The sequence below is a fragment of the Parus major genome, chromosome 3 (genome assembly GCF_001522545.3).
Source record: "Parus major isolate Abel chromosome 3, Parus_major1.1, whole genome shotgun sequence".
Lineage (NCBI taxonomy): Eukaryota > Metazoa > Chordata > Aves > Passeriformes > Paridae > Parus > Parus major.
In genome coordinates this window covers 31,391,217-31,403,626 of record NC_031770.1, presented here as the reverse complement: position 1 = coordinate 31,403,626, position 12,410 = coordinate 31,391,217, and the positions used below count along the sequence as shown (strand labels likewise).

General features: G+C 36.9%; 1 protein-coding gene across 5 annotated transcripts in view; it reads right to left on the bottom strand.

The window, feature by feature from the left end:
- Positions 1-12,410, bottom strand: part of SMYD3 (SET and MYND domain containing 3) — a 405,436-nt gene that overhangs the window by 75,409 nt on the left and 317,617 nt on the right. For all 5 annotated transcript variants that reach the window (XM_015623163.3, XM_033512601.1, XM_033512603.1 and 2 more), the window contains 2 exons: positions 5,358-5,425; positions 2,838-2,940 (listed from right to left, as the gene is read on the bottom strand). In XM_015623163.3, the coding sequence (XP_015478649.1) occupies positions 2,838-2,940; positions 5,358-5,425 (171 nt within the window). The remainder of the gene's footprint in view (positions 1-2,837; positions 2,941-5,357; positions 5,426-12,410) is intronic.

Genomic DNA, 12,410 nt, shown 5'->3' with positions numbered 1-12,410 from the left:
TATATAACTTGGTTGAAATCTATCATGAAAATAGATTTATTTGCTCATCATCTGAAGTCATTATTTGTTTTCAGTTTCAATTAAAAAAAAATGTTGCTCTGTAAGGTACAGTCAGTTATGTGATATTCTGAAGAAAGATAAAAATTTGCTCTAACTGAACTCTGAAGCTGGTGGGAAGCAAAGCACCCATTTTGGAGCAGAACTGCACCTCAGCTCATCCATTCTGTCTCCCAGCAATACCAGCTGATTTGAATCCATACAACTTCTGATTGGAGAGGAGGCGAAATCATCTTATGCCTGCCTGCAAAACACCAGGTAGAATCAGCAACTAACAAAAAGTCAATTGAAATTATAGCGCACATCTTGATGCTGTTTGAAGTGGTTACTTAAGGGTAGGGGAATGATGAAGATCTCTTCAGAGTAGACTGCTCGTCTTTTTAACAAAACTAGCTGATAGGCTACCTTATCAGTAAAGGAGCCCTTGTGATCTCTAGACAAATTATTTTTGCTTTTTTATAATCCTTCCCCATATCTCACCTTTCTTTGCAACACTTACATTTCATTTTTGCAAAGAACTGCAAGTAAAGGAAATCTTTGTATGCTGTCAAATTAACATCACCTAAAGTTACCAGGACTGTAATGGTCAGCATTGCAGAGAAGCTGTGGAGGCTCCATCCCTAGTAGAGTTCAGGGCTGGATTAGATGGAGTTCTGAGCAACCTGGTCTAGTGAAAGTTCCCTCTGACCACAGCAGAGGATAAGATGATCTCTGAGGTCTCTTCCAACTCTAAATATTCTGTAATTCTGTAATTATGTTGAACGACAAAAAGTCATTATAATTAGTTCTGAGATACTGGAAGCGAAGTTCAGAATGCTGAGATGACCACAACATCATCTCAGCTCCCCATGTCTCTTTGTTACCTTATAATTCCCTGCAAGTTGCTGTGGTCAACAACTCCTTAGCGTGAGTAAACTGCTGTAGTGTACTTCGACAGAAAGTGCTACAAATCTGCAAAAATATGTTCCTGTATGGATGGAAAAGCCATAGTCCTCTTCTACCAATGTCAGCTCACTGTGCTACTTAATTTCTTATTTCTGATAGATCTTAGTGCTTCTTTTCTATCAATTATTAACTAGAGGGTCTCATTCTGTCTGCATCTAGTGTAAGTTTGAACAGGAAATGAAAATTTCTAGTGATTGTAGTTTTCTTGTTGCCTCATGACTTGAAATAATGATGATCTTACCATCTCAGAGCACCCAATTTATTCAGAAAACCCAATCAGTCTCCTCCCTAATATGTATCTACTCTCCCATTAACTCAAATCATGATACCATAATAGAAGTTAAAACTCAGCTCACAATAGACGATACAGTTTCATGTACATACGTTTTTAAATTCAATACCTGGCTATCACTAAAACTCAGCTCACCCTGCTGCAGGGAAGCAGTAAGGCGGTGTGGAAAGTTGCACCAAAGTCATCATGCAGAACACAAAATGAAAAGTTGGTAGAAGCTGTGTATAAGGAAAAATAAATAGGTATTGACAGTAATATTGAGCTGCTGACTTGTACATACCTTCACAAAAATTTCAGTTCCCTTCCTCTTCCCACAACAGATCTGACCTAATACCGACTTTGTAGCTTTACTTTGTCTCTTAAGCCTAAGGCCCTTTTTCTTCCTGATAAGACATTAATATCTACAATATTTTTAGATAAACAACCCATCTTAGTGAACTGGGAAGCCAATAGGAAAGTTATGGATTATGGATAAAATTCAAGGAAGGTGTCTATGAGTAACACTTAAACAAGAATACTGGGCTGAAAGATGTCTACAATTAATAGTTCCACAAACATATATTGCATCCTGAAAGATTTCTCTTGGCAAAAAGGTAAGTATGCAAAAACATTTCTGCTGGTTCTTAACAATGTTTTGCTGAAAAAAATATTCTACCACTTACTTATTTTGATGGCCCAAAAAAAATTTCTTACCATTTACTTACTTTGATGCCCTACTATATTTGAGAAAGAATACATTAAAAAAGAAGAAACTTCATAGGGAAGTAAAACAATACTGTGTCTAAATCAAAATATGTATGGTTTTCATATTCCCAGAGTTTTAAGAACAGGTGTGAACTATATTTACATTAGGTTATTATTTTGAAATGACCAACAGCTAGGACTGTGTAGGTCATTGGTGCATCTGAAGTTACATATATGCACACATTTCTTTTCAGGTCTTACTAAGCAAATTCAGTACTGCATTGCTGAAAAACACATTTATTTTGATTTCTAGCCACAAATACTTATTTTCAAATTAATACAAGTGCTGTTGTAAAAATAAAGTAGAGAATACCTTAGATAAAATCAGAAATCTCTTGAAAAAGATATTTTGAAGTCTTTCCTAGTGAGATGGACAACACAAACCTTGTTTTGCTGTTCTCACTGTCAATGAAAGGTTTACTACATAAGCATGATTGCTGCCTGACAAATGTAATTGTTGCAATGACTTGGGGAACACTGCATTCCACTCAGAAATATTGTAAGTGTTCCCGTCAGGGTAAAGACACTCAAATACAAACAAAATGAAGTGCCTAGAGGAGGAAAGGAGGAACAGGAATTTATCAAGACTGCTAGTGATTTATGAGAAGTAATGATTATGGGGCTCAGGCAGTGTGAAGAGATGATTCTATTTATCATTTTTCCCCTGATAGCTATGTGCTACAAAGTGGCGTCAATATATCATCAAAATATTAAGCTGGTGGCCCAGCAGTTTGGAATTTATTTAGGGAGATGTCATTGTTGCAGGTGTCTGTGATGGAAGGGAGGACAAGTTAATTACCTCTTCACCAATCTGGATCTCTCGGACAGAGTGAAGTAAAAGCTCGTATCCTTCAAAAACGATCACGCAGTTTGGGTCACAGCTGTGGTTCAGTAAAGACATGCTGTGAGGGGTGGTAGAGGGGGAAAGAAAGAAAAAAAACTTAACAGAGGAGTCTCCACAGCCATTTCCCTTTAATCATTTGAAAGTAGCTAACATGATTACATCTGAAGTATCAAGCAATTAAGTCACGAAACAAATAAATTCCCTGTTAAATCAGCTGCTCTTGGTTAGGGGAGGAAAATTAATGCTTGGAAGATTTATATTCATTGGTAATAGGAGTCAGGATCACTTCATGTGTTTCTGCCTTTTGTGTATTCAGGGCAGGAGAAAGGCAATGCCCACCCAGTGCCTCTCTGAGAGTCCTGATTCTGGGGACAGGGCAAGTGGGGAACAAGGTAACCTGGACAGTTCAGAGCAGGAGGGATTGAGTTATATTTCTGCTGCTCCTGCTCAGTTTCAGGGCACTAACCTAATTGATTACATCACTGTCATTGCAAGCACAGCTCAAAGGGCGAACAATCAACCTGTATTTCATATCAGGAGAAAATACTATGTCCCAAAGCCAAAGAAGTCAGTGTATGGAGTTGAAAGAAGAAACGTGGCCATTGCCTCTGTTTTATGCCTATTTCGGCCCAGTCTCTGTTCTTGTGGCATGTGACAGCTGGGGCAGCACAGCTCACTAGGGAGCTGCTGGCACCCTCAAGAGACACAAACATGGCACCAACATACCCTTCCCTCTCTCTGAAGGAGGCTGCTAACAACATCTGCTATATACTTTTGAATCACGAGTTTCCTTAGCTGAGAAACAACTGACTTTGCCAGGAAAACATTTCTGCCGTAGAAGAAATGGGGTTGATGGTTCTTTCCTTTCCCTGTAGGAATGATCCATTGAAAGAATAATTCTAGCATTATCAGCCTGGAAGAAGAATTTTTGGCTTATGCAGCTCCTGGCTGCCTTTATATTCTGTCCTTGTCCTTGTCTGATTCAGCAACTCAAAATCCCAACTGCTGCTGGTAAAATAGAGGATGTTGCTGAGATTCAGAGCCCTGCACTAAATCATGTTTATTTAGTTTTTTGACTCTTAAAGGAGGTAACAACAGGGCCCTGACTCTTTTGGTATCCCTTCTGGCCTAATAAAATATCTGTGGTTAATCTCCTCAAGAACTCACTGGGAGAATATCCATTACACTTATTGTGAGATCACTGGGCACACTCTCAAAGCTGCTGCAATGTGACACACAGCAAGACCACAGGATTTTACCTATTTTTAAATATATTCTCATGCTGAAGTTGTCAAGCCATACAGCAATATACAACCTCTTAATAAGGCTTAATACAGAACTTTTATTTAAAGCTCGTCTCAAGGAGGCACTAGTGGGTTTGATGACAGTTTCCTCTGGAAGCACATGAATTCATCTGGAAGGACATTTGCCCAGGACTTACAAACCACAGATTTAAAGTTCTTAATTTTCCCAGTTTTTTTTCTGCAACAAAATGCAAACTGCTCTGAAGTGACCTGGGAAAGAATCTCTTGCATCCCTTGGCAGAGCATTATCATTGAACACAGATGGATACTTAAGGGCTTTTTTTCAACCAAAAGAAAATATTTCCCTAATAATGATGCTCCAAAATAATATTTCATTTTTCTCAAGTATTGTCTTCATTCCATTATAAAATCAAATTACTGTTTTGCATTTTTCATGACACTAATTCCCATGTCCTCCTAAGCACCTTTTCCTCATCTTTACTACAAGGCAGACCTCAAGATATTAAGTGTCCTCAGTCAAATCTTATGACATTAGAAAGAGAAGAAACAACAGTGACAAGCCCACTGAGGTACTGACAAACATAATCCAACAATGTATTAACAAAAAATTAGATGGTAAAACATACTTTTAAACTACATACTAATTTTCCATGTCTGTGATTACAGGTTAATAATTCTATGAAGACAAAACCTTCATAGGTACATACTTCTTACCTAATACAAATAAGAAACAATAATAAGAAATCCAAATGTTAACATCCATCTCTTATCTTTTCACCTTACTGGTTTCTTTGTTATGGTATTTTATTTATAAGTATACCCATCTTTTTCATTCAGAAAATTACTAATTCTGAAGGTTCTCAGCTGCAAAATATCTATATTCTAAAGCATCACTGAACAGGTTTCCCTTAACTAGTCCTAGTTGAAGATTCTTGACATCAGCATTTATTCTTACTTAGAAAAGACCACCTCCATAAAAATAAAATAGAAAGATGTATACTGTCTAAACTTTTTAAATGCTGTAATCAGGACTACTAAGAATGTTTTCAACTAGATCATATTTTTTTACTCTCCTTTAATTTATTTCCATTTCCCAGTTTGTCATTTAGACATGTTACCTGCTGCTTTGATGGTCCTTACAGCTACCTTGGAAAAAAGGAGAGAAAACTGGCAGAGATTTTGCCTGTGAATGAAACAGTGTCCACAGTACCTGGGATACAGGCCAACACCAACATCCTGCATCTCTCCATTACTGATGGTGAAACAGTTACAGGTCACCTGTAAAAACAAAGGAAAAGTCCAGGATTACCAGAATCATTTGGAAACCCCATACTCAAGTGAAAAAACCCTTCCAAAATAAAATGAAGGGGCAAATGGTAATTAGATGGGAAACATTCAAGCCCAACACTGGTGCTCTTTCATTTTAGAGTCATCACATCTGGGTCACACTCTCCTGTAAAACTGCTGTCAATTAAAAGCAGAAATATTAGCATCCTGAAAAAACATGGGGTTAAACACATGCAGGGGCCCTACTTTCCTGTCCAGAGAAGAAAAAAAATCCACCCTACACAGAGCCTGAGAAGTTCAGCCCAGAAACAACCCAACAGTCATGATAATGACTACTGATAGAAAGAGTGGCTGTTTCTCCATGTGGGGACTGCTGATACCAGGCTGCCACAGCATCTTTTAATGAGTAGCAGTGGAACCCAAATAATATATATGGGGCTTTTTTGAAATAAATAGCAGCCTCATTTTTGGCAACAAGAAACAAATAATATCTTGTGGATACAAAAACAAATAAATCAAAGACTGTGCAATAATGTATCTTTCACATTATGGGTATTTTGGTTTGCATGTAGAAGGTCTGACAACAAAGCATGTTCAAATTACCATCCAAGAGAAATACAATATTCTCTTTAATTTCAAATATTCAGATTATAAATGTATTCTTCCTGCATACAATCATACAAAATTAAAGTGGTTTTAGAAAAGATGGGGAAGAACGGAGGATTCCTGTAAACAGATTTAGTCCTACCCCAAACTATCAGACTGAGGTTTTTTTGTGTTCAAGGTATAACAGCACTTAATAAATGATTAACAAGTACAACTTTCATGTGCTTAAATGAAAAAAACAGAACTCCATTGTGAATGTATTTTTTAAGTATTTGATTTTTGGGGAAGAGCTGGTTTTGGAGTTTTTTTACATTTATTTTTTAGATATGTTGAGTTACTTACCAATGATGTATTAATACCTTCTTTAGAAAAATATTGCATGATACTGCATATACAAGAAAAGACCCAGGTCTCTTCTGCATAGCCTTAGATTATTAATATCATTAATTCTCATTAGAACAGAAAACAAGTTAAAAGTAGGATTTGGCAGACTTGGAAATGAGATTTGAAAGTTGCAGTTTTATCCACAGAGTAATTGTCCAGAACAATAAATGCACGCCTATGTTTTAAAGAGGTATGCTGAACAATATAATAGTATAACTTATCCTATAAATTGACAAATTATTATTTATGAGAGCATTAACCATAAGGTGAAAATGAAATCCTCTTTCAAAATTTCTCATAAATTCTGACAGCAACATTAATTTAAATAAATGAACATGCAGTAGGGCATGTGTTTTCGTAAACCGTTAAACAATACTTTGATTAGTCTATTATTTATGTAACCCATTCAAATATTCCCTATCAATTACCAAAATCATATGTCTTAATTATTTCTTTCCTGCTGACATTGGGTATAAAGTGTCAGACAACTTCTGAGCAAAGATTAGTCCATTTCAAGTGGCAATTATCCTGGTTCTAAAAATATTGACTTGATTTTGGTATTTATTGAAAAAATAATGCCTTCCAGGTAAAATAGAAAGAAAGCCAGCTTTTGTGAGCCTTAGCTCTCTCTAACAGATCATGAAGTAGCAGAGGTCAAGCATCTATTACAAACAAATGAACTCCTCTTTCTTGCAAATCTCTTATTATTACCATAACATATTTATATTAATAATATTGGATTTTGACATAGTAGAGCTACAGAGACTGTTTCATCATTTTCTATTAAAGTTATGTATTACATTATGTGAAAAGTTTTACACACAGAAGTCACAATCATTCTACTTCTTCCTTTTTCAAACATGCATCAGTTTTTTATACCAGGATACAAGCAAAGAAAAATTTGAAATGAATGAATATGCTGAGATTCAGACATGAAGAGCTATTTTTAATAATAGTTCACTATGAGGCACTTCTTAGCCTCTCTTAGATATTTTTACAGTATATGGGTGCATCTCAATATCCAGTGAGGTAGTGAAATGCCATCTAGTTTCCAATTATTTATAGTTTCAAATGTATTACTGGGAATCCAAGGTATGCAGGGCCATATCTAAAAAGGTATTTAATACACAAGTTAGGCAGAAGCCTAACTGGTCCCATGAATTCTGAGCGATATGATTCAGTGCACAATCCTGCCAGAGGTATAGGAGGTGTCAGGTGCTCTGAGGCTTGTTTAACCCCCAAGAAGACAATCCTTCCCCACTTTTAAATTCAGGAATGGAAGAAACCAACAGTGATACACATATAATGTGTACCACAGATAGTAACCTTAGTCATGGCTGCTTTCTGTGCTCGGCAAGTGGAGATAGAGGCAAATCTCGCCATTTACAATGTGAGAAATTCGATGTAATGACAGTCCTTCACAGACAGTTAGCAGCCTACAATGATACAAAATATGAAGTATTCATACTCTGTCACTATATGGTTTGGTTTTTGTTCTCTTAGATTTGTTACGAAGTTTCTAAAAATCTACTGAATCACCTCTACATTTCTATGTACATAAAGTTTTAGGATCTTCTGAGTTAAAGATCTGTTTTATCAAGGGGAGTTATGAGATTTCAAAACAAGTGTTGGTGTTGTAGACCACAACTCCCAAGGAACGAAATGAAGATGGCTTTTTTATTAAGAGAACACCCAAAGAAAAATCAGTTTTCCTAGCTCCTCAAAATTCACAGATGTAGCTCAAGTAACAACCAAATCTGCAATATTTCTGCAGGAGAGCATAAGCATGTTGCTTGTTCCTGAGGCAATTGTTTACAGATCAAAGCCTAGTGGAACTGGAAGTTAACTAACCCCTTTTCTAGGGGGGGAAAAACCCCAAACACATAAAACCAAATGGCAAATCAAACATTTTCTCATGTATCACAGCATTTCTTTCAAGTTTCATGGTTGTCTTCCACAGAGTGTTTCAATAATGGCGTTCTTCCATACAAATGTATGCCCCTTGTCATCTTAACTCCTACAGAATAATTTATCTCGGTAATTTAATTTGTGCTTGTTCCTTCTGAATCCTTTAAAAATTCTTATCTATCCGGCTACAAAGCACTAAGAGAGCATATCCACATCTAGAAGCAGAAGCAAGTACTCACAGAGTTTGTTATACCCACAAATAAAGAAAATTGCCACATATTTCAGAACTTCAAAGTGGAAAGACAAATCCCTTTTGCTATTTCTAAAATTTCTGAAAAAACACATCTCCCAGCAAGAGAACCAAGGGGAAATTCTCAGGGGGGAGTCACAAGCTTTCAAAATGCAAAACTTTGAAATATTCTAGAACTGTCAAGGTTTATCATCATAGCCTGTTAGGCCACTGAGCTCTAGTCTATAAACTGACAGTTTATAGAATCACTTCAGAGTGTTTGAGTTGGCTCCATGGCAATAAATCCTGCAAGTTTGTTTAAAAGGAGCTGGTATTTGAAACAACCAACAGTATTATACAAACTGACTGAATTAAATAAAAAGATTTATTCTTTTGAGGCTGCCCATGTATTAGAGAAGTACCCTGAACCTAATAAGGTAGCACAAGTAGAAGACATAATCTCTCCTAGACTGGTAAGCACACAATAGGTAAACCAACTTTATTGACTGGCCAATACTCTCAGGCATACCTTATCACCAAACAAAAATTATTGCAACCTGTTAAATTTGATTTTCTCTCTGAATGACTAATGAAAACTCTGTAAATTTACCCTATAAAGAGGTCACTGTTCTCAAGATGTCCAAAGCTACTGTCTGAGCAATTTCACTCAGTGCCAGACTCAGTCTAGTGGACAGTCATGATTTATTTCAGTGCTTGCACTTGACAGAGTATGGAGGCTTCAGTTTTACAACATAACGAGTTGAATTTACTCTCAGTTCAAACTTCATTCCTACAGCTTTATAATGAGGATTTGCCTTTGGGTTAAACAAAGCAGAGTTAGACTTGATGGCAGGACATTCCAGATTTGGAATTTCAGACACCCAGGCAATGAAACACATCAATAAGAGTGTAAGGGAAAGAAAACAAATCACTATTGGCTAACACTTGCTGCACTGATCAAATTGCAAACACCAGGGCTAATAATCAATCATTTTGTCTCCATGTGTTCCTGTTACTGCAACACAGTGAGGCAGCTCTTACAACACATGTAAGAAACCCTCACAAGGACTTCCAAAGCGTATATTGCACTGAAAGGGTCAATATAATTTTCAGCTCTGATCTACAATGATTCCAGCCATCTCTGTAAATGGTGTGTTACAGCTGGTGTATTCTAATCCACCATCAGGAAGAGAGCCATAACAAACCTCTTTCCCCCCTAATTTATGAACCCAATATAACGTAAATTAAAAATATCTATTTAAAAAAGCCCTTTCATGGATTATTAAATTTCTCATTTGCACCAAAGCTGCCTGGGTATCACTTGTCATGGCCAACTATTTAACAAAAAATACTGCAATGAGTTTTCATGTTAATTGGCTTCTCAAGAGACTCACACATTTTTCCTGGAGGAAGGGGTGAGCAGTAAATGCTATGTGAGGGGCACATTACCTCAAATGACCAAGGCATACCCCAGAGACCTAGAACCACCATATCCCACTACAGTTCTGCACTGACAGCTCTTTCTCATTTGAGGATGAACAGATAACAGGCACAGATGGCTGACAGATCTCAAATCTGCTAATGACTTCATTTGGCACACAGAGCACTAGAGCAACAGTGCTAAACTGTAATGCACAGTATGCCACAGCAGTGTCAGACCTGTCAAGCCCCTCGTTTGAGTGTGCTTCACTCAACTGCTTGTGCCCACAGCCCAGGACATCCAGACTTTCTACTCAGACAGAGCTCTGAAATCTCAGTTCTGTCCATGGTGGGAAGGCATCTTTTACCTGAACACTGCACTGAAAGGATCCCTGTAACGAGACACATTTGAAAACTAGACCTTTGTGCCTTATATATACATGCTTACATGTTTTTACTATATCAGGAATTTAGAATGCAATTCTACATTGCATCAACTTAGAACACACTTACTGGCTTCCATAGGAGTCACAGAAACAAAATGAGATGAAAAAGCTATCAGAAAGAAGAAAGCAGGTGAAGCAGAAAAAAGAAGCTACTTTAGTGTTTTGACCGAATCACAGAATAAGCTGAGCTGGAAGCAACCCACAAGGATCATTGACTCCAGCTCCCGGCCCTGCACAGGACAATCCCCAAGAATCACACCATGGGCCCAAGAGTATTTTCAAATGCTTCCAGACAGAAATCAAAACATATTAGAAGAGGTTAGGAAAGTTTTCTTATTTATGTTTTCAGACTAAGTAAAGGGCACAAGGATTTAACTGTTTATGGTATTTGCTCAGAAGCCAAAGTATGCTGCAAACCATGAAATTTGAAGAATTTGTTTCACACCTTGACTGATTGCACAAGTATTTAATTTTACTTCAAAGACTTCCTACTAATCTCTTGTGCCAAAGCATCAACATTTTGGCTGAATTAAAGACCACCATTAATTCAGAGCTGGTTACAACAAAGATATGCATTTCTGATTGCTTTCTTAGTTCTTCATCTTAAGCCTTTGGACATCTTTCTTCACATCAACTAAAAATATTTCAGGCCTTTTTTGCTATCTTAGCACATGAAGTTTCCTGATGAATTTGCAGAACACAGGTATCCCTTGCAGACAGGCTGTCACCACCTACAAGCCAGGAGACCAGAAATTTGGCCTGACATTAACAGATAATTTAGTGCAAGTGTGCTTCAGGCATCCCTTTATAGTACTCAGCTAAGTGCAATTTTGATTGAAATGGAATGAAAATAGGTCATGGCAAATTACCTCCTCTCTCCTTAATCCCACACATACTTCTCCAATCTTTCAAATAAAAATATTTAGCTATGCAGCTAAATATATTTGATTACTAAGAATTTCAAAGCCATCATTACTAGGACAAATGTTATGTTTGCTTTGAGAAACTTTTTTTTTTTTTAAATGTACATGCAACATGCAGTTATGAACTTAGACTTGAAAAGGTAAAGCTTGAAACATGCAAAATTATTGCACTCTTACTGTAAAACAAAATATCTTGAATTTTTGTAGGACTCCCATTAAAAGTTTTGTGTAACCTGTCTTAGCCTTTTCACAAGTTTTCCTCTGACAACAGTCATCAAGTCTCATGGTCCCCTTGGTCAAATTTTACCTTTTACCCAGCTCTGTAAATGTTATTATTTCTGCTTTTTGGAACAAAACTGAAATGCATCTATTTCTGGAGCAGAACTGGAGAGTGGGAGCTGCAAAGTCACACTAATGGATCATATTACAGTATGCTTGCAGCATTTGGCATTATTAATTGGTGCATGACATCCTTCTCCTCATCCTCATTTCCCTACTGGTAACTACACTCCTGTGAAATGGGGCAGAGTTATTAACTTGATTTCAACAGCCACTGCATGCCCACTTATTGAAAACACACCACTTGCTTATGAATGAGATCCAATCTCATGGGCATCCAGGAGTCATTAAATGACTTTGTGTTTGTCTTGCTTATTTTGTTACAGACAGGTGTTTAAATGTTAAAAAAAAAAAGAAAAAAAAAGACAATATGAATTGTTAGGGTGATTTTCAGCTATGGATGCTTGTATGAAAATTATATAATCAAGAGCAAAACATTAATGAATTACTCTTACATAACTTCAAATAATGATACGGGTGGAATAAAGTACTATGTGCCACTTCTTTCCATTACCCAGATGATCTCCTCATACCAAACTGCTAGGCAGCTTTAGAGAGAAATTCTCACCTAAGTATTTCAGTGTTTGATGACTTTTCATCACAGAGGCAATATAGTTGTTATTCCTTTTGGAGGTGCTTGCTCAGCTAGACCTTAAAGTATATTTACCTATTGAAGTTCATCAATCATTAAGTCTTTGGATTTGGCCTACTGGGCAAAGTGG